At 31.6% G+C, this 23,398-nt stretch overlaps 2 protein-coding genes and 1 long non-coding RNA gene across 4 annotated transcripts in view; 2 read left to right on the forward strand and 1 right to left on the reverse strand.

The window, feature by feature from the left end:
• Positions 1–933: 933 nt before the first annotated feature.
• LOC127067357 (uncharacterized) lies at positions 934–3,146 on the reverse strand. Of its 2 annotated transcripts, XR_007782613.1 has the most exons (5): positions 3,100–3,146; positions 2,632–2,797; positions 1,787–1,971; positions 1,447–1,548; positions 934–1,169 (listed from the first exon to the last, which is right to left on the reverse strand). It is a non-coding gene; the product is annotated as an uncharacterized LOC127067357 (long non-coding RNA). The 2 variants fall into 2 exon arrangements; XR_007782612.1 differs by lacking the exon at positions 1,787–1,971.
• A 2,221-nt stretch (positions 3,147–5,367) lies between these two features.
• LOC127066608 (nuclear receptor subfamily 2 group E member 1) overlaps positions 5,368–23,398 on the forward strand; it is a 74,962-nt gene continuing 56,931 nt past the window's right edge. The window contains exon 1 of the mRNA XM_051000487.1: positions 5,368–6,131. Coding sequence (XP_050856444.1) covers positions 6,059–6,131 — 73 coding nt within the window. The 5' untranslated portion in view covers positions 5,368–6,058. The remainder of the gene's footprint in view (positions 6,132–23,398) is intronic.
• LOC127066607 (uncharacterized) overlaps positions 17,982–23,398 on the forward strand; it is a 35,237-nt gene continuing 29,820 nt past the window's right edge. The window contains exon 1 of the mRNA XM_051000485.1: positions 17,982–18,800. Coding sequence (XP_050856442.1) covers positions 18,744–18,800 — 57 coding nt within the window. The 5' untranslated portion in view covers positions 17,982–18,743. The remainder of the gene's footprint in view (positions 18,801–23,398) is intronic.

Here is a 23,398-nt window from a genome sequence, read left to right on the forward strand (position 1 = left end):
TATATTAAATGTCATTTATTATATTATTCATTAATTATCATATTAAAAATTAAATATTATTCATATTATTCATTATCATATTATTCATTAATTGTCATATCAATATTCAAATTATATGATCTAAAATTATGAACTTGTATTACATCTTTTGTATGTTATAATAATAATAATAATAATAATAAAACAAAAGATTCAAAAGATGTAACTGTAGAACTTGTAAACTATAGTAAAATAAATTAATATGTAAAAGCAAACGATTAAAATCGCGTTGTATCTATCTTTTAAAAATAGATATGATCACGATAGGGATCTGTTTAAAGAAGTATACTAATTGCGTGAATACCTATACATTAAAATAGATACAGCATTAAAGTAAAACTAGACAAAGTGACAAATAAAACTAAACAGTAATATTGAAATAATGATTATACTTATATTAATTAAACGATTAAACGTATCTTGAAATTTTATTCTAATTTAATTTAACGCGTATTATTTATTGTTCTCTATGATTCTTAACATTCTCTATATTCAATAAAATATCTTTGAAAAAATTTTCTAATGCACCGAACGTCAGTCTTTGGCCCGGCAGTACGTACGTTGTATGATATAAAATACATAAACGTACGCAATACCGATTACCGGATCTCACCACTGGGAGGTAACTGCGTATAGAGATCCATATAGTTTATTATTCATTAAATTTTTTGCGAGAAATTATAAATATTATGTAGTAAAAACTCTGGCTACAATACAGTATATAAACTCATAATAAAATTACAATAGAACAGATCAAATTGTATCACACAATAAATAGTTTGTTAAAATTAATATCAATCTTTTTATTACTTGAAATTGAATAAAAATTTTTTAACGATAAACTTATTTATATACACTATACGAAGGACAACGGATGATAATTGTTATCGAATATATTCAAGTCGACAGACTAATTGAATAAAATAAATAAGAAATTGACAAAATTTAAGAATATTGTTAATATAGAATAAAAGTAAATGCATTTATGTATATAAATGTGTGAATAAAATATGATTAAAATATGTGTGACGTACACGTACAATATGTATATGAGATCTGTATATTCAATTGTAATTTATTAGAATTAATATCCTGTTTTTTATATATTAATTGAAATGTAATTAAAATTTCTTACGGATAAATGATGTGTAAGATAAGCCATAGAAGAAAGTATATGATAGTTGTCACCAAATGTGCCCACGTCGATGGATTAGTTGAATAAGTTGAATAAAAAGAAAAAAAGTTTTAAATTATTATTAATATAGAACAAACTTTTATGTATTTATGTAAATAAATGTATCTACATATGATAATTATACACATAACATATATAGTTCATTAAAATCAATATCTAGTTTATTATATATTAATTGAAATTTAATTAAAATTTCTTAAAGATAAACTTACTTGTACATGCTGCATAAGAAGAGCCTCCATAGAAGAAAGTAGACGATAGTTGTAGTTGAATGTGTCCAAGTCGATGGATTAGTTGAATATGATGAATAAAAACTAGACAAAATTAAAGAATATTATTAATATAAAATAAGATGAAATATATCTATGTGTATATATATAATATATAAATGTGATCCATCTATTACATATAAGTGTCATGCATATATATATATATATTGAAATCTAATATGATATAAAACTAATAAATTAAAGGATTAATAAATTATAAATAATTGCATAAAACTTAATTAAGAAACTTAATTATATAATATTAATGAAAAATTAGACGAACCAGAATTAATGTAGCAGGAGCATTTGCGAACACGTCTAGACAGGTCCTCACGACTATGAAAACTGAGTAATACTATTATGAAACAAAGAAGAGGACAAAGAGGGAAAGTCGTGCCAAGGCTGAGCTCGCAAACGTCCTTTGATTGTATACGTCCCTTTGTGTGTACTGTTTCCTAAATTCTCCGACTAATACACAAACATACGTATCAATATACTTGAATAACATCGTACTACGCTCAACTGTTTTTTTTTTCACCGGAGCAAAGAATTCATTGACAAAGAATATTCTATATTTATTTACAAAGAGATTTATATACGCGTTTCTGCGAATTGCTTACTTTAATATTATTTCTAGCATGTTTCTCCGTAGTTTCTTTTATTAGAACAAGCGAATAGATCGATATTAATGATGTAGAAAATTAATTTCGTGCATATGTATATATATATATACATATATGTGTGCAATGTGTGATATACTAATGTGTTGTTCGTAAAAGTATCTATATATGTATGTATGTATGTGTGTATGTGTACTTATATGTATACGTATATATATGAAAATCATATATAAGGCGAAATATAAAATCGTACACGATTGATTATTGAAAGATTATTTAGAGTATCGTTAATAGACTAGAAAAAAAATCGATATAGAGAAAATATATGCAGAAAATACGAAATAAAAAATGTTCACTAAGGACGTGGAGACGCCGATTTTATTTTCACGGATATTTTTTAAACGAGACGATGACACAATTTAATAACACTCACACGTGAAAATCGAGTTTCCGACGATCGATTGATATATAAAACAATGGTGTACGTTAGAAAAAATATATTAATTACCTGTAATTAACGAGACGACGAAACTCCGCAGCCATCGGTAGCACAAAATAACTCAAAATGGCGGATGCATCGGTAGCGAGGAGGCTAAGTGGACTTTTCGCGTTGCGCATTGCGCCATCTATGCCATCTATACAATGGACTCCCACGATGTTTATAATTTTTCGATCTATTTAAACAAAAATATCGAAACATTAAATATATGATATACGAACTCAAAAACTGTCGAAATGGATACTTTATTACTCCAAACTACGAAAATTAATTATTACAATACGATATCTGTAGTAATAATGATCGAAAAAATTGTAAAGAAAAATACGAGTAATGCGTAAATTATTTTACAGATGAATATCTTTTATTCTCGACATTGTCACGATTCGTTAATACAATGTCGATTGAAGAATATTTATTTGTGAATTGATTGATATATTGGAAGATGATTTATGTTGAAAAATATATGTCAATTACCTGTAATTATCGTGACGACGGAGCTTCGTTGTGTTCTCTAGCAGGACAGAATTCGAAAGAACGTTGATTGGTTGTGTCGTAGGTAGTAGGCATTGGTCACGCATGCGCAATACGTCACTTTACGTATATGACGCGATTGTGTGTATGATATGATATATTTGTATGTGTATGTGTATGTGTATGTGATGTGTGTGTGTGTGTGTGTGTGTGTGAATTAATTTATTAATTTATATATGTAATTAAAAAGTAGTACGTCGTATAAAATCTAAGAGTTGCAAAGTCATTAGAAGTTAGTTTAAACGTAAAATTAAATTTTTAATAGAAATTAGATTTTCTTACTTGCACATTACGTAGATTTTTCATACACACATACTAGCTTGTCGTCACACGTACGTAGCTTCTATTCTTGCTGCGTGAGTCAAAACTATATATTTTGTATATGATATATATATATATACTAACCATTCTAAAATTTGATATTTATATTGAAACGAAGTTAAGTTATGTACTTATTAAGAGAAAAACAGTAAATTAATTTTTTATATTATCAATTGGTAGAACGTTATTACGCGACACAAACGTGAAAATGCGTTTTACGAATTTCTACAAAATTTGTATTCTAGCGTCTAACCTATTCTCGTAAAGATGTGTATAATTTTTGACACGATTTTTTTTCTTTTCGTAAAAAATAATGCTTTGTGAAAAATATGAAAGAAGTCATCTCTTCGTTGGAACCTTCGTTTTTAAAATGAGATCCATCAAAATTGGTTAAGAATTACACTTGAATTCATTGTTAACGTAAGTCATTATCAAAGGTGAGGAATAGTTTTAATGAATGCACTGTCGGTAACGAAATTGCCGTACTCTTCTCGTTATGTATATCTACTATATTTGCGTCTCGAGTATGTAAAATGGTCAAGTTTCGAGTCGTTGAATATTCACGAAACACCCACTTACCTACGTTTGATTCGAATCTCAGACGCGTATTTACTTGGAATCTTCCTCCTCTTTCTCCTCCAACTCCTTCATCTCCTTTTCATCCTTCAGGATCAAATTTCCTTTTTATATTGTTTGTCGTACAAAGTTTCGCGGAACTTCACGTCTTTTAAATATTTAACACGTTTGAATGATATGAAATGTTTATTACGAACGTTACATATATGTATATGTATTTGGATATGTGTATATATATATATATATATATATATATATATATATATATATATAGGTACAGATACGTATCTAAAAGAAGTGAGAACCCGTTAACAAGATTTCGTCGATAGATAAGATCGATGAAAATAAAGAAAGATATTTAAGTTTTTCTGTTTAATTTTTTCTTCTTCTTTTTATTTGTATATTTTCATTTTTTCTTTTTTTATTTTCCATCAAATAAAATCAAAGATTTTTAATCGAGACGGCTGTTTATTCGTCGAATTTATTTTCGAGTTGATCGTTCCTTGCACGATGTTTTTTTTTTTTTCTTTCTTTTTTTAATTTCTTTTTATATTCTTCTTCTCTTTTTCTCTCTTTCTTTTTGTTTTATATTTTTTCACACGTCCAAAGCGTTTTATCGAGAAGCCGTGCGTAAATCGGTAGCTCGAGACTCAACGAGATATCGAAAGAGGAACGAAATTTTTATCGACGCTGGATCGACAGGACACGATGTTCGGCAAATACCGACTATAAATCTTGGATACGTCATCAAGCGGGTATAACGAATGTATACCTTACGAGATTCCGGCAGGTCAATTAATTATGTTCCTTTTAACTCTCTGATCGTGAAGAAAACGTCGTCCGTGAAATATTTGCGGCTCGATTTATCGGCTTTCTTCGTCGAATTTACTCCTTGGCGAAATATTTTAATACGATAATATCAATATACTAGAGATCATCTTGAATTGTTAAAATATTTTTTATTTTATTTTATTTTTTTTTATTTTTTTCGATACTAATAACCTAGGGGACAATAAAAAAAAAATTTACGATCACACACGAGCACACACAAAATCTACGAGCACACACAATGCCATTCTAAATTATGTTATAAATCAAAATAAATGATAATGAATATATCAATTATCAGAATTGGGTTATATCGACGATGATATAAGAATTATTATCTAATTATTTAATGAAGATTAAGTATTTTTCTTTTTGCGCGTATTAATACTCATTAGTCATGGCACTACTTTTAATATTCCGTTAAATAAGAGAGAGAGAGAGAGAGAGAGAGAGAGAGAGAGAGAGAGAGAGAGAAAGAAAGAGAGAGAAAGAGAGAGAAAGAGTGAGAGAGAAAGAGAAAAAGAGAGAGAAAGAAAGAGAGAGAAAGAGCATCGTGTTCTGCGCATGCGCATGATCGTCATTTGTTCCAAATTCACATCGGTTGCTATTACGATCTGTTCGGTACGTAGTTCGGTTTCCTTTATCGATGTGTTGTATTGTTCTCCTTGCCAACTAAATTGAAGTATAATTCTTGGAAAGTACAACAACGTAAATAAACAAAACACGTTGACGAATGTTAGACATAGGTCAAAAATTATTCACGTTCTTTTACAATGTCAGTTTGGCGTAGTATATCAGAGTAATAACATGACCGTACTTAACCTGTATAATAAGATACAATCGTCAGATTTGGTGAGTGCATTGAAATTAATTTGCGCGTAATAAGTACGTAATCTTTCTTTATAACGAAGTGATACTCGTAAGGATTAAAGAGAGTGATTAAAATCAGTGTTCATTCGTTCATTGTGTTTTATCGTTCGATTACGTCACTTAAGTCGTATTGTGTTTCGAAAAAAAAAAGAAAAGAAAGAAGGAAAATATCTCGTTAATGTGATCTGTGCATAAAATTAAAAGTGATAATCAGTGTATATCATATCATCGATATAATGATTCAGCCATCGTATCATTTCTCAAGGTGTTGTTAGTGATACTAAAATGAAATAAATTCGCAACAATTATGGATTACGAGAAGAGGGATACGAACAGGATGGATATTATGGAAAGGACGTCATCGAAGAACATCGTAAAGGGTAAGTAATTAATAAAAGGAATTAACATTCTTTTCGTTTGTTCGCTGAATTTAACAAAAATTAAAAATCAGTATATTACTTCGAAATATGACAATTTTTAAACATTAATCATATTCGTTGTCGTAATTACAACCAATTTAGTAATAATCGATACCGACCAACAATGTCGACGTTAGTAGAATCCTGTTTTACCGATCGTTAATAGTAAATTTTAAGATAGGAAAGAATATTACATAACAGAATCAGAAAAAAAACATAATATTTAATAGAATCAAATAGGACTAAATACGATCGAATTAGACCGAATAGGATCGGATAGGATCAAATAGGATAGAATAGGACCAAATAGTATGAAATAGAACCATATAAGATTCGATATTATCAAATAAATTGGGGCTTCGTTTGAGGTTATACGTAAACATTCATTAATGATTCACGATGAGTCTACAAATAATATTCTATATATATATATATATATATATATATATATATATATACATATTAAATTATGTATTTAAAATATTTAGTAGTCAGACGATAAAATTATTTCATTATCGAATTATTTGCGAATAAGTACGTAAGTAAGTAAGACGTGAAATCGATGTACATTAAGGACCCGTTATATCTTCGTTCTTTTTCTTCTTCTCTTTTTCGTTTTTCTTTTCTTTTTTTCTTACTTGCATCTCTTTTTTTTTTTTCTTAGTCGATCTCATTTGAATATAAGCGGATTAACATAAGGAGAGAACATCGAGGGAAACGATAACTATGTACTTTCCGACACCAATGTTCCGTATAATTTGAATTGTCCTTTGTAGGAGGCATAAGAGAGAGAGAGAGAGAAAGAGAGAGAGAGAGAGAGAGAGAGAGAGAGAGATCGACGATCTTTAAAAAAAAGATCTGCATTTTTCGCAAGGCCAATCGGTATTCACGACGATCCATGATACACGCTACGACGAATTTCCGATAAAATTGTTGCCGATGATTTTTTATTTATTTATCTTTTTGTCATACGTCCAATCAGAAAATTCAACAACGCATAATCAACGCGTATCGTTTGATTGTAAACAACGCAAAATCGAATTCCCAAATCGGTTTATGATCGAGATAAGAAAAGTCCCAAACGAATGGATGACTGCGAATGAAAAATTGAAAACGTTGATTTGAAAGTGTTTACATAGAATTTTTCTATCATTGAATTTATCAGCGAATCATCGAATCGTTTTATTCGTATGCGTATAGTAAATAATCGAGGAACTACTCCTTGGACATTTTAAATATCGTTTTATTTGTCGATACACTGAGAAATATATCGTAGATGCTGCAAGAAAATAGTTTTATCGATTTACGAATCTATGTACTAAATTATTTTTCCTTTCTTTTTCTTCTTTTTAATCGATTTAATATCAATGAAAAAAATAAAGGAGAAGTGTATTACAGAAACGAGTATGAATATTTTATAGATACAGTTAGATATACTTTTTGTCGTTAATTATTAATTATTCATTCGATTAAATAATTCAGTACAATTGATTTTACATATTATCGACTATATGCGATAAATGAAGAAAAAAAAAAAGAAAAAAAAAGAAACTTAGGTAAGAGAATTCAAGGAGATCGATAACCCTTGAAAAAAAGGAACACCAGAAACGAATTCTTTCGAGAGAAAGAAGACACGCGCACAGACACACGTACAAACAGCAAACAAACAAACACACAGACACAGAAAGAAAAAAGATAAAGAGTGAGAAGAAGAGTGAAAGGGGTGAGTCGAAAAAACATAAGGCCGTGTGGATCGTGTTATTTTGATAGGCAAAAAACCGGAATATGCATACCAACTCAGGGAATTCCAACTCGAAATTCTATTTTCGTCTAACGTAAACTGTCGCGTATTTCAGACCGTTTCGTTTCTGCCAAAGACAGAGAGACCCAAGGGAGAAAGTAAAGAAAGAGAGAAAAAATAAAAAAAGTCAAAAAAAAGAGAATAAAAGAAGGAGACAGAAACATGGAGAAAGAGGGAAAGAAAGAGAGAGAGAGAGAGAGAGAAAGAAAGAAAGATGTTGATCTGTAAAAAAAAAAAAAAAAATAAAAAGAAAAACAGACAGAGAACCATGTTCGAAAGACCTAATCGTGTTCGCTAAAAGAAGGGAGAGAAGGGTTATTAACACTATTTCCATGGTGGTCATCTTCTCTCTCTCTCTCTCTCTCTCTCTTTCTCTCTCAGATGTCCAGGTTACGTCTCTCTCATGGCATTGGCCATTCTCGATACGCAGAATCGAAACTTTGGACTATTTATAGAAGAACCTGGGGGTCAAAAAAGATCCAAGATTTCGAGCATGCTATAAAAGATCCTCATCCTACGTCTCCCCCTTCTCTCTCCACCCCGCCCACTCTCAACTCTAGCCCAGAAGTGAAAAATGAATTGGATGAATGACTCGAAGAGAGAGACAGAGAAAGAAAGGGAGAGGGAGTATTTTTTCTTTTTCTCTCCCTCAAAGAAAGAAAAAAAAGAAAAAAAAAAGAGAGAAAATAAAAAAGAAAAAGGAAAAGAAATCACGCTTTGTTTTCTTTTCTTCCATTTTTTATCGTCTAACAAGCCGAATCATATTTTCGAAGGAATATTAAAGTGGAAAGGGATTTGCATTGAAGAAGTTTATTAACTCTATAAAAGTTTATTCACGTCTACGATTTTTTTTTGTTTCTTTTCGTCTTTCCGTCTTTGTGATTTAACTACTTCATTGTTATATATATAGTTAATTATGATTTTACGCGAGTATAATAAATTTTTATTGGACTGCACATAAAATGCAATCTCTCTCTCTCTCTATTTTTTGTGTTTCTCTTTCTATCTTTCTTTGTCTCTTTTATAGATATAGAAATAATTGTTTGTTCTTTTTCTTTTTCTTTTTAAATGTCTATGTGACAATAAATTTTTATGGTTTATTCTCTCTCTTTCTCTCTCTCTCTCTCTCTCTCTCTCTCTCTCTCTCTCTATCTATCTATCTATCTATCTATCTATCTATCTATCCTTATCTCTATATCTGTACTTCTCTCTCTCTCTTTCTTTCTCTCTCTCTCTGTCTCTGTCTCTGTCTCTGTCTCTGTCTCTGTCTCTTGCTGTCTTTCTCTACTGGAAGATCGTGAATCAACAAGAGCTCGCGACCTCGAAAGGCGAGTCTCCCGAAAGGCGCGATTCGTCGGGCGCGATATCGCGTGCGAGCGTTCAAGACGAAGGAAAAATCGTGCTGAGACGCCAACGCCTCTCCTCCTTACATTCCGAAGTTAAACACGATATCGATGATTCAAAGTCGGGCTGTGTTTTCGTAACACCACCGAGTAATTTAAACTCACCATCGTTCTTTTACTTCCGTTTTTGTATCCGGAAAGTAGACAGAAAGAAACTATATCATTTTTTCTCTCTCCCTCTCTTTATTTCTATTTCTATCTCTATCTCTATCTTTCTCTCTCTCTCTTTCTCTCTCTCTCTGTCTTTTTATTTCTTTCTGTCTCTCTTTTCATCATCCATGTTCGACTCAATAATTTACAGCTTCGTTCGACTGGTATGATTAAAATCATTCGAGTAAACAAGGAGTATATAAAAAGTTGCAAACGTGCTCAACGCAAAAGGAATTTTATTATAAAGTTATAAATATTAATTTCTTTCGATGATGATTAGTTAAAAAAAAGGGGAAACAGAATATCAATATGTTCTTTGATATATATACTTTTTTTTTAAATCTTGTAACAATATATTTAAAGAATTGAAGAATCTTCGAAACATTTCGAACGATAAATGAATATAAAAGTATATATTTGAAAAAACTCTTGGATCCATACCTTTCATTCGTCCAAATTTCAGATGAACGATTAATAACGTTATCGCGAATAAATATATAAAATTATTCGAATATTTGCAATGTTATAGAAAGAAAGAAATAATTGCATCGAATCGTTCGATTCAACGAAATTTGCTGAACCTTTTCGTAAACGATAGATATGGTAAATAAATTCGTATAGTATTTTTTCTGTTTAAAGATACGAAAGAAACGAAGAAGACGAGAAAGTAAATGAGAAAGATAGGGAGAGAAAAAAGAAGAGAAACGATTGGATACGAGGCGGTCGACACTTTTCATCGTCGACGTTTTTCGTGCCAGTATGTGTAAGACGGTAGCCGAGCATGGTTTCGAGATTGACATTAAGATTATAAGAAAAGGAGCACACACAGTAGTGGCCAGTAGTGGTTCGTGTGTCGACGAGCTCGTTCCTCTGCTTTTGCTCTTTCTCTGTCTCTCTTTTTCTATCTTGCGTGTACAAAAAAAAGAAAAAAAAAATAAAGAAAAAAAAATGAAGAAAACAAAACTCTCTCTCTTCCTTTCTTAAGAATGTGTTTTATGCTGTGCATGACCTTTTCCATTATTTTGACCTATCGACTCGACACGGTTGCATCGATGTATTAAATGTTTGTTTTTTTTCTGTCTCTCTTTCTCTCTCTCTCTTTCTTTCTCTCTTTCTTTCTCTCTTTCTCGTCTGATATATTTATTTTTAAAAAAAGGCGTAATTAGTTTATTAATAAGCTACGTTATGTTTTGTCGTATTATTCTTTTTTTTTTTTTTGGGGAAAACTATTTTAAGTATCCACCTACATACCATATTTTTGTTATTATTTTGTACGTTTACACTTCGTCTTCATCTTTTCCTTTTTCTTTTTTTTTTTTTTGTAATAAAGTATTTCTTTATTAATCTTGCAACAGGTTATTACAATAATAGTAATAGTAATAATTTATATAAATCGTAAATTGAATTGTTCAAGTGGACTGAATGAAAGATCATTGACAAGGTTTTGAAAAAGAATATGAATAAAAGATCGAGGATGGAAATTATTTAATTATATAATTTTCTTTTCTTTTTCTTTTTTTTTTTTCTTTCTTTTCACAGAGTTTCGAAATTTCCGACAAAAAGTAAGATCGATAGATCACTCGGTAATTAGTACGAGCGGTGGTATTAAAGAATCGGAGTCTATCCCACGCGCGCATTTTCGTTCGAACTTTATTATTCCTGATACAACGATATCTTTCGATCGTAATTTATTTACCGATCAAAAGGGTGGCGCGAAACTTTCGGTGAAAATTTACGATACGTGATAAAATGCTAATATGCATTACGGTCTGTCGCAAAGAAGAAAAAAAAAAGAAAAAAAAAATGAGAGAGAGATATTTCGTTTTCGCTAATGTATAATATAAATATAACAGAGACTGAAAAATATATGTATATATGTATGTATGTATGTATGTATATGAAAATGAGATCGAAAAAAAATAATCGTAATGATCGAATAATTATTTGTCTGCAAGTAGTACGAATATAAAATTTATTATCAGAAAATAGTTGAGCAATTTAAAAAAATCAATTATTCAAATTATTATCTGCAAAATTCGAAGGACATAGGAAAATTTGAAATATAAAAGATTAATAATACATTTAATAATAATGATATTGTTGGAGAAAATGTTTGAGCGTCGTCGTTATTCTCGATTCTTGTCGAGTTTATCGACCTCTCGATCGGGACCCGTTACACCATTTTTTCGATGCTTTTCTCAGATTCCAAGGTTCGGGAATCACGGATGAAAGAAGAATATTGAGCGTGACCAACGATCGAATTCGATGATTCATTCTGAAAAGACACACGAGATATCGTTTCCATTAACCCAAAGAATGAAGCATTGGGACAATTTTATGCGTCTTTATTTCTTTTTTCGAAACTTGACACCGATATTTTCGTGACATTGAATATCAAATTGCTTTACGTTAGAAATCGATGATATGCCTTTTTGAAAATGAATTAATCCGATGATTTCATCGTGGTTTCCAAATTTCGATCGAAGTTGCATATAATTTTGACGAAACGACGTTATGAAACGAATTTTCGAAAATTTATTTCATTATCTCATTTCTAATTACTGACTGACATCATTAAAAATATATAAAATATAAAGCTACGAAATATTATTTAAAAATTGATAACTAAATTGTATCCGACGTTTATCTTGTTTCAAATTAAAAATTGTGACAATACGATATAAATATAAAATACAATATATGAAATATAAAGCAACGAAATAATATCATAAAACAGATTTACGAATACAACAGACAAAATTTTATTATGATAATGTTAGTTTTATCTATACCAATTATATTAATTAATTATATATAATTATATTATATAAATAATAATTGATTTATCTATCTATATTAACATTAATACAGAGATATAATATAACGTACATGTATATATTTACATATACATATACATATACATATATATATCACAAAATTTCTTAGTAATGTCGTGTTCCTGTTCTTATCAGTTTTCTTTGAAGAGTCCTACTAGAAAAATTAAATAAATAAATAAAAATCTATTATTCAAAGAGATTTGATCGAAAGAGAAGTTCGATCAGTAATCCAGGTCGTGTCGAATTCCTTGGAAATAAAGTTACGCTTTAGTCTCTTTAACCGAGTCTCTCTCTCTCTCTCTCTCTCTCTTTTTCTTGATAGTCTGCTACCAAGCATGGTAGATACAAAGAAAGGAAGCCAGAGAGAAAAAAGAGAGAAAGAGATTTACGACGAATTCGTGCTCGTATTATCGTGCGAGCAGCTATAGCAACAGGAGCAGCAGCACTTGCTCGCGTGATGCACCGGCCACCGTTGCACATCGAATGCATTCGAGATGCACCGTAGTTCGGATGAGAGAACGATAATACTGCTATGTATACTTACTTTACGATAATTGGATCGTGAGTTTTCGGCCTTTGTGAAACTCTCGATCAATTTTATACAAAATATTGTTTATTTATTTAAAAAGTTGAGAAGAGAGAAAGAGAGAGAAAAAATTTATTGAATAAATCGATGCAACAATATCGTCGAGTGATTATATCGGATATTAATATTAATAAATATATAATAATAAATATTTATATATATTTATAAGTAGAGATTATATAAGATGATAGTATATATATATAATCTATAATTAATTATAATATGTAATATATAAAATATATTATATAATGATAGAGATAAAAAAAAAAAGTAGTTTCGTAAAAACATGTTCTCTATATAATTTTTTTTTCTTTTAATTCCAGTACAGTTCTTCATTTTCATATTTAAAATTAACACAATGCAGATCTTTCATAATTTACTTTTTTTTTAGTTCGTTCTTTTCTCTTTTTCTTTTCTCTCTCTTTTTTTTTTTTTTTTTATTCGATCAAACGAGTTTAGGAAACAAGATCGTTAAAATTTCTTTTGTTGAGATAACGACAGGGCGATATCACGATGGAAATTTAGTCTTACGATTGGAATTATCTCAGCAGGGAATAATTAAAATCGAGTTAAAGATTAACATGGGAAACTGAAGAATTTTTGTATATGTTCGCTCGATCTTAGCGATCAGTGGCATCTTCGTTCAAATTTATTTCTATAATAGATGTTATTACAAATCGACTGATCGTACAATTTATTATTCTCTTTTTATTTTTCCTTCAAATTTTATTAATACGTTAAAACGACAAGACTTTATCTGTCCCGGGGATAATATATTAATTAAAAATTCATATTCGCGATGTATAATAATGAGAGACAATTTATGATTAGGAGTTGAAAAAAGAAAAGGAGAGAGAAAAAAAGTTCAAAACGACAAAAAATTTTTGAATGACATCGTCCTTGTGTTGGTTAGTGGAATTTAATTAAAAGCATGATTAAAAAACATCCAAGTTCTCTTTCTATTCTCGAAAAATTCGAAGAGAAAGAAACGATACGTTTAGCAAATATATGTATATATACACACGCATACGCGTACACACGTTACATTATAGAGTTATATTTAGATGTTTCAATCGAAATACACTCACAGTGTATAATATATAATTTATTCAATTTTAATATGATTTTTTTATCGAGTTAATTAATATTAATTAATATAAAAAATTTTGTGAATAGTATTACGAAAAAAAAAAAAAAGAATTGTTTCTTCACGAAATCGACTTTAAAGTTTATAGTACATTTTCAACGTGAAAATGTTGTAAAAGTATCGAACAATGCGACGAGATAATGCTTAGGACATAGTTGACCTCCGATATATGTAAGTCACCCATGCAAGTCCCTCGAGAGAATTCTTGCCGAGGATTTCGAGGAGAACTCGCAGAACGCAGAAGCCGCTAAAGAAACGTTCGAGTAATGCAGTCGAAGGGAAAATTTAGCGGCCATCGTGAGTCTTTATATGTACGTATATATGTATATATATATGTACGTATATGTGTATGTTTATGTGTATGTGTCAATGTACGCGTGAGAAAGATAAAACGATTCGAAAGAGTGGAGAATGCAAAGAAAAATCATGACTCGTTATTTTCACACGGTATAAATCGCATCAAAATTCAGGATTAGACTATTCAAGTTTGATCGTTCGAGTTAATTAATCTAATTAATTACGAATGGAAATGATATTGATCGAATGGTTTATCGAAGTTTGTATCGTACGAAAGAAATTATTTATAGTTGGGAACAATTTTTTTTTTTTTTTACTTTTATTTTTATTTTTATTTTTTTTTTTTACGATGAACACTTCAAAAATTTTTATACACGTTCACACATATTTTCGTACTATAATATATTCTTTTAAATATACATATATATTTTTTTTTAGATCTAACTGAGATAGAACAAAACTGGTATCACAGAGTATGTTAAAGTGTCACGTTAGTAGCAGATAGATGTTCTATATCCTATAAATAGATAAACATAGTACGAACTATTTCGAATACAATACCTAGTTCGATAAGATTGTAGATATTCGACGAACGGTATACGCTTATGTATTTCATAATATATCTCTCTCTCGCATACATAAGTAAATGTAAAAGAGAGAGAGAGAGAGAGAGAGAGAGAGAGAGAGAGAGAGAGAGAAAGATTGGAGTTTCAGAATGTTTCCAATGTCGCATAAGATTTTAATAATCTTCGTTCGCACATTATTATAAAGTCGCGCGATAACGTTACGCGGACGATCCTTCCGTAACTTCGTGAAGATTATTACCAATTTGCTTTTTCTTCTTGTCTCTTTTACGTTTTTTTTTTCTTCATTCTTTTTTCTTTTTTTTTTTACTTTATTTTATTTCATTTTATTTCTTTTTTCTCTCTCAGACAGGTACAATTTGCTAAAATATCAAAAGAGATTACCGTTTCTCGTCGTTAAATCGATTCGACAATTTGTTACATTGTACTTCCTGTTGTTATCGTCGGCCATTTCGTGCGTTAAAAAACATTAAATAAATGAATGGCCAAGTGAAAGAACTCGTTTTGTAATTTTGTCCTTTTTTTTTCTCGCTCTTTCTTTTCATTTTTTCTTTTCTTTTTCATGAGAGACGAGTCACCGCAAATCGTTAAATCGCATTTATTTCTTTCTCTTTATCTCTCTCTTTCTCTCTCTCTCTCTCTCTTTTTTTCCTTTCATTTATCGTACACTCACGTAAACTTGCATCTTTACAAGAATAATTTGTAAATAACGAATATCGTTGTTTCGCGTCGTTAAATCGATTCGATAATTTCAATAAGTTACATACATCGTATTTACTTTTATTATCGCTAACTGCATGTACTTAACTATTTCATTTTATACAAATGAATTTTCATTCGTGATATTTTCTGATTGAAAGAGAGAAGACATCATGAATTGTTGAATCACAATTTTATTATATATATATTTATATTTATTTCTTTCTCTAGCTCGTAGAATCGCGTTAATTTTGTGCGCGAGAGAGAAAGACGCAAAGTCGAGAAAGAGATAGAGAAAAAGAAAGAGAAAAAGAAAGAGATAGAGGGAGAAAGAGAAAGATATATATTTGTAGAGGGGTGGGAGGGGAAAGAAAAAGTGGATCCTTGCATTCTTCGACATCGGGCGAAGGTCGTGTGCGTGCGAACGTGAGATCGGCAAGGTCGGTTATTCATCCCCGCTGAGTTGCACAAGGATTTTGTTAAATCCGATTGCGATTTTCTTATGTTAGTCATTCCTCTAAGTCTATGGTTTCATTACGTCGACGGAACTTTCGGTTCGAGCGAATATGAGAGCGCGTGGATCTTTTTTTCTTTTTTTCTTCCCTCCCGTTTCAAAACGAGATGAGAATCGTCGTCGATGAGAATCTGTTTTTTCTTTACGGCTCTTAACAGCATGATTCTTCAATGAATTGGAAATTCCGTGTTTTTTTTTTTTTTTTTTTTTTTTTTTTTTTTTTTTTTTTTTTAATACATTGGATAAATTCAAACGAGCATGTCGGCGAACGAATTAGCGGGAAATATATGCGGGGATTTAATATAAATGCAATGCAATTTATTAGGTAATAAGAATATTTCATTTTTTTTTTTTTTTGGCGGGAAGTATTTTTTTTCTTTCGTTCGAAAATTGCTTTTGAAGTGTATGGATAGGTAGATAGATATAAAAAGAAGAAAAGAAAGATTCTCTATCGGATTTGGATCGGAATGTGTAAGAAAAACGAATCGAACCTTCCTGTTGTTGAAAGAGGCAAGTTAATTTTTGGACGAATGAAGTAAGAAAAAAAAAAAGATCGAAGAAAGAGAAAAAAAAAGAAGATTAGAATTCGAAAGAAATCAAACGAGTGAACGGAATTTTCAATCGTGAAAGAAAATTGATTGTAGGAGTGACGAGATTAAAAGCTAGAAAAAAGAAAAAAAAATGGGAAAAAAGCAAGTGCGTTCACGATTTAGATTCGAAAGCGAGCGAAGCGAAATGATTTCGATCTTTCAATGAAAATGAAAGATTACGATTAATTGAAAGTGACGAAAGGGATGTTAGCGTCGTAAGATCGAAAGATATTATTTCAAAAGAAAAAAGAAAAGGAAAAAAGAAAAGACTTTATTCGTAGAATTCGTGTAGAGTAGACTCGAACGTAATTCGGTAAACTCATGATCAAAGGAATTCGTAATTGAAGTATCTGAGAAATAGAAGAATGAAAAATAATGGCAAAGAAGTTTAAGGGCACGTGCCAGGTATTCTCAGAACGCAGCGAGGTTTTATAGGGCATCTGCGTATGCATTGTGACCTTCGTTTGCCCGTAACGAGTCGCTATGCGCTTAATTAACGTGCTTTGATACAGCGGCCTTTTTGCAAGCTCGTAAAACGACACACACAAACGTATATATAGACATATACATACACTTACTGTCTTACTCTCTCTCTCTCTCTCTCTCTCTCTCTGTATGTCTCTTTTTCTAGCATATCGAAATCCGGGTAGGCAGAAGACGGCACGGTGAACAACGCAAATTTTATCGTTAATCCGAAAGATTCAACGAAGACAAACGAATCGAGCGAAATATTTTATTATTTATTTTTCCAAGGATCGACGAGGTTTAGAGAGGAAAAAAAAAGAAAGGAATTTAATAATCCTTTCGTTGCGCAAAAAAAAAAAATAAAAGAAAAAGAAAAAGAAATCGAAATCGGGGGAAAGGAGAAAAAGTGGCGGGTGACGATGTGACGTCACAAGGACGAGAGATGACGCATGAATCGTCCAAGTACGAAGGGGCTGCGATATTGCGACGAATTTCATTAAATTTGCTACATTCTCGATAGATAAAAGGTTGAAGCAAGAGAGAACAAGAGATAGGTATATAGAGATAAGTGAATAAGACAGAAACGGCGATAGAGACGAGGATAGAGACGATGACGGAGAGGGGAGTGAGAAAGAGCGAGAGAGAGAGAGAGAGAGAGAGGGAGGAAAGAAGGGAGAGGGAGGGAGTAGACTAACACGAGAATCTCTAAGAAGGTGGAAGGGGTGGGGGGAGGGAACGAATCAGCTGTGAGAGCGGCGTGGCGCCGTATGCCGCGACTCTTACCCGCTGTCAGTTGCTCGAGCCCTGTGCTACGGTTAGGACCGCGACGACTATCTCGTCATATTTTCGAACGAACGAGAGAGATAGATAGATAGATAGAGAGAGAGAGAGAGAGAGAGATATTCAAAGTGTTACCTCGATCGTCGTCAGAAGAAGAAAAAAGAAAAAGAAGAAGAAGAGGAGAAGGAAGAATAAACCTTCGTCCTGTCTGTCTCTCTCTCTAGTCCTCCTTTTCAAACTCACGATCGATCTCCATCTGTATCCTTGTCTATCCTCCGGCGACCGGCGACCTTTCCAACCCTCCAACTCGATCTTTTTCGATCTTCTTGTGTGAATTTTTCTACCTGGGTGGGGAGGAATAAGAGGAACGGATAGAAGATAGATGGAGAGATTGACAGATATATAGATAGATAGATAGATAGATAGATAGATAGATAGATAGATTGATTGATTGATAGATTGATAGAGAAAGGGAATATTGGATTTTTCGAGGATACGAGAGAAGGAAGGAAAGAGAGAGATAATATCGGTTCGGTTTTTGTGGTGGAATAAAAAGTGACACGATTATTCGGGGAATAGAAAAAGAAAAAGAAAAAAAGAAATAGAAGGGAAAAAATAGAATTGACGATTTAACAATCGGCTAGTTTTGGAGAAACTATGAAAATGACGATGGCGGTCTTCTGGTAGAGGCAGGACTTTCCTCCTCCAGGATCGCGAGAAATGGCGTACGGAATATCCTTTGAAGCTACTCTCAGCGGCACTGTACTTTTCCTACTGGTGAGTCTTAAAACTTTGTTTTTACTCGTATTGTTTTTATTCTTTGTCGTATTTCTCTCTCTTTCTCTCTCCCTCCCTCCCCCTCTCTCTCTCTCTCTTTCCTCTCTCTTTCTGTTTCTCCTTATTTGGAACATATTTAACGTAGAAACGAATTTCAACGTACCTAACGATTCTACATGCAATAGAAACGTGGTCGCGGCCGAACGCGTGGAAATTCTAGATACGGTTTACTTTCTAATCCGGACAAGGGCGCGAGCGACAGCTCGTTCACCATTGTAAACATTTGCGATATTGTATTCGTTGATAAAGAGAGAGAAAATGAGAGAGAGAGAGAGAGAGAGAGGAGAGGGGAGACGATAGTTTAAGATCTTAATTTTATTTCGACGATTAAAGTGACCGGTTAACGATCGAATAATTGGATTCTTTCACTCGTAACTACGTTGACCTTACAATCAAACGATTTTAATGATGGACTCGTTAAAAAGTATGTCATGTGAAAATAGAAGAAAGAGAGAGAGAGAGAGAGAGAGAGAGAGAGAGAGAGAGAGAGAGAGAGAGAGAGAGAAGGAGAAAGAGAGTGGGACAGAAAGAGAAAGGAAAATAGATTTTGATCCTTTTCAATTTTTATATTTATAAATAATTTCTATTTTTCTATTTATTTTCATACACTTGCCATGTTATATATTCTATATATATATATATATATATATTTCTATGTATTATCACGCATATCACATAATAATGTTCGTTTATATATCTCATCAAATTTTTCATTAATTTCTCGAACGATTAATAATGTGTATATATATATATTTCAATTTCTTCGATCGTTGATCCAGATAGATCATCTCGCGAATAATATTTTCCATATTTAGAGTGGTACAAGCGTTCGAGTCAAGGATACCAAAGTTATCTCTTATTCGTTGTAGTTTCATAGACTTTAATAGACGTTCTCGTACTGATACGTACTATTTCACACTTATATACGTGTATACCTATATATATATATTTATATACATATATGCATGGATACAGTTAAACGTAGAAAGAAAGACAGAAAGAAAGAAAAAAAAGAGAAAGAGAAAGAAAGAAAGAGAGAAAGAGAGAGACGATGCAAAGTCGACGAGCGCGCTACTTTCGTTATGCAAGCGAAGAACGTTAACTTACGTCGCTTCACATCGGAGAATTACACTTTGGCGTCTTTAACTTATGCAACCGTGGAATTATCACGGGAAAGCGATCCGCGGGGGATAAATCGCGTTCGAGATGAAATTATCTCGATTTCAGGAAGAATCGTTTAGCTCGAACTCGTTGGAATTATTTTGCTTCCGTGATTTGTCAAAAAAAAAAAAATTAAAGGATAGAAACAGTGCAACGAAATGCAATCACATTCGTTTTGACAATATATTTGCATTTTTTTGTTCCCTTTTCTTTTACACTGATACTCGATAATGTTAAATAATAATTATTATGTTTTTCTTGACTCACACACACATACGTACTGCTTACACGTTATACATTTTATCGTAATTAAATTAATTATCATTCCTTTCGGCGTGCACTTTTCATTAATTAACTCTACTAGATATTTCTCTACATCGATAATTCATTAATTAATTCAAGACTTTATTAGTTTTATTACTTTGTAATAATTTCGAAATAATCATTTTATTATTGACATTTAATCGATATATCATTGCATACGATCTTTACTTTTCATTAATTGTCTATCCTTATGATTATATTTTTATAACGATAATCTATTAATTAATAATCAATTGAATACAATTGTATTGCGATGTACTTGTTAACATTTCGACGCTGGCATATTTAATAACGTTAAATAATAATTATCGATCACTATTTAATTGTAATATCACTGACATTAATGTTGACTTTTAGCAAAAGAAACAAAAAAAAAATTCAAAAATTCATACAACGTAACGATTTATTTTAAAAAGTCTATAGAAATAGATTGTAGTACAGTTATGAATGAGCATTGATATAATTTTCACGAACGAATCGTTATCATATTATCTTCGAATTTCAAAACTATCAAAAAAAAAAAAAAAAAAAAAGAAAGAGGAAAGAAAAATCGAGCAATAAATAAATAAATAAATAACTAAAACGATGAAAAATGTTTATTTCAAAGAGTTTGAGATGAGTTAAATATTATCGTACGAGGAGATCAACGAGGGACGACGATCGCATGCGGGTTAAAGAGACAAATGTGTACACATGTTGAAAGTCACGCACGACCGACGTTAATTTCTCGCTTACGCTCGTTTTCCACGTCTTTGATGAACGTAATTACCGAGAGAAGACACACACATGCGTACATACATCATACGTGCATACGTATATGCGTTATATACATTAATTGTTTCATGGTGTTCCTAACAAGTGTGATAAAAGAGAACTGAATGGATGATATTCAAAAAAAAAAAAAAAAAAAAAGGAAGTAATCTAAGCACACTAATTGCAGATCGGATTATCTCGTTTAATTGATATTAAATTTTACAAAGAAATGTGGACAAACGTATTTTCTTTTTTTCTGTCTTTTTTTTTTTGTATTTTTTCTCTCTTTCTATTTATTTTTAGATTCAATAAGAGAAACTTTTTTTTTTTTAATAAATCTAAGTTGGTCAATGATATTCTTTATCTTTTCTTTTTTTCTTTTCTTTTCTTTTTTTTTTTTTTTAATTTCTTATAAAAAAAATTTATGGGATTATCGTACAACTTGGAGAGAAAAATTTTTCATCCGTTCGATCAAAAAATTTCGTTTGGTTCGTTCAATGAAATTTCTTTCTTCGTTTTCTAACATTCTTTTCGATCGTAACGTTGATCGGTCTGTCTTTTTTTTTCTTTTTCTTTTTTTTTTCTTGAACTCTGTCTCCTCGATCTCTTCGACACGATCTTGCGTATCCTTGGCACGGAAGGTTACAATCTTATGGGGTTTTTGGAACGAACGCGTATGATATAATATACATTCCTCCAAACGCGCACAGAGCGTGGGCGAAATCGGTCTAATAATGTAACTTTGAGGGACGCTCATTCAACACGAACGATCGATTTAAGAAAAGAAAGGAAGGAAAAAGAGAGAGAGGAACACTAACAATAGAACGAAATTAAAAAAAGAAAAAGAAAAGAAAAGAAAAGAAAAATTATAAATAATACTTTCTTTACCTTTCTTATTTTTAATTTTCTTTTATTTATTATCATTAATCAACTTCGAAAAGTGACATTAAAAATGATTTATTGGTCCTCGAAGGAGCAATGAGGAAAGTTGTACGTCAAAAGTTAATAAAAAAAAAAAAGAAAAAAGGAGAGAGAGAGAAAGAGAGAGAGAGTGAAAGAGATAATCGACTCATTCTCGCTGTATCACGATGTCTTCATTAAGAAGAACTCAGGAGTTCGGTTAAATTCAGATACATACTAAATGCACACGCGTGCATGTATGTAGGTACATGTGAAAATAAAAGGGAAGAAGAAAAAAGAAGAAGAAGAAGAAAAAGAAGAAGAAGGAAACGACGGTAACACGAAAGTGTACATGCCAAGTTTGACACCTTTAACGATATTTTCCGACTTAATTTGCATCGGACACGAGCCAGTTTTAATTAGACCATCGGAGATATTCTTTTCCGCGTTAATTGGACGATATTACCATTGCTTACGAGTCGTGGTTTCTTGTTCAAAGAAAAAAATATTTAAAAAATACAATAAAATAAAGCAAAAGAAAGGGTGCGTAAGAGAGAAAGAAAGAAATAAAGAGAGAGAGAGAGAGAGAGAGAGAGAGAGAGAGAGAGAGAGAGAGAGAGAGAGAGAGAGAGAGAGAATGAATTTGAGAGAAAAAACGTAAAAAGGGAAAAAAATGATCATTCACATCGAAGGTTAAGCTTGACTACAAAAACGATTAATTCCAAGAATATCGCTTAATTAAGTACGTCTCTTTCGTTCGAATCCAGTAGAAGAAAGAAAGAAAGAAAGAAAGAAAAAAAGAAAGAAAGAAAAAAAAAGAATCAAAAAAAGGAAGAATGAAAAAGAGGAATGCTATTTATTCTCCATCAATTCCTCTTTTTTGCAAAGGACGATTTTCAAGGTCGAGCGTATGGGATTATTTCCATCTAACGGTGATAAAATCTGATCGATCGACGGAATCGATTATGATTGGAAATAGCTTTTCTCTTTTTTTTTTCTTTTTTTTTTTTGACATTAAAACAAGATGATAAATTTGATTCACGATATGGCGTGCAAACGTAGTACTTGTTAAATACCACGAAGGGGGTAGCAAGGTCAGAGGGAAGAGGAGAAGTATATATAAATGAATTTGATATATTAATCGTTTGAAGAGGATTCGCGATATTGTGTACCGAGTCCTGGAGTTGTGATGATGATTCACGCGAGAACCATTCTTGAATGCGCGTGTCCGTCCGACGACTGTGCGACGCGACGGTTAGTTTGAAGATGCCACACGAGCCGTGCAACCTCGAACTCCACAATAACCTTAAGGATGTTTGTGGCAGTCCGGTCGGTAAATCTCTTGGGCGTTAACACGAAAAAATGCAACTCCCCCTTTTGCGGGGGTGTCCAACCAGTTG

Source organism: Vespula vulgaris, chromosome 10, assembly GCF_905475345.1.
Source record: "Vespula vulgaris chromosome 10, iyVesVulg1.1, whole genome shotgun sequence".
Lineage (NCBI taxonomy): Eukaryota > Metazoa > Arthropoda > Insecta > Hymenoptera > Vespidae > Vespula > Vespula vulgaris.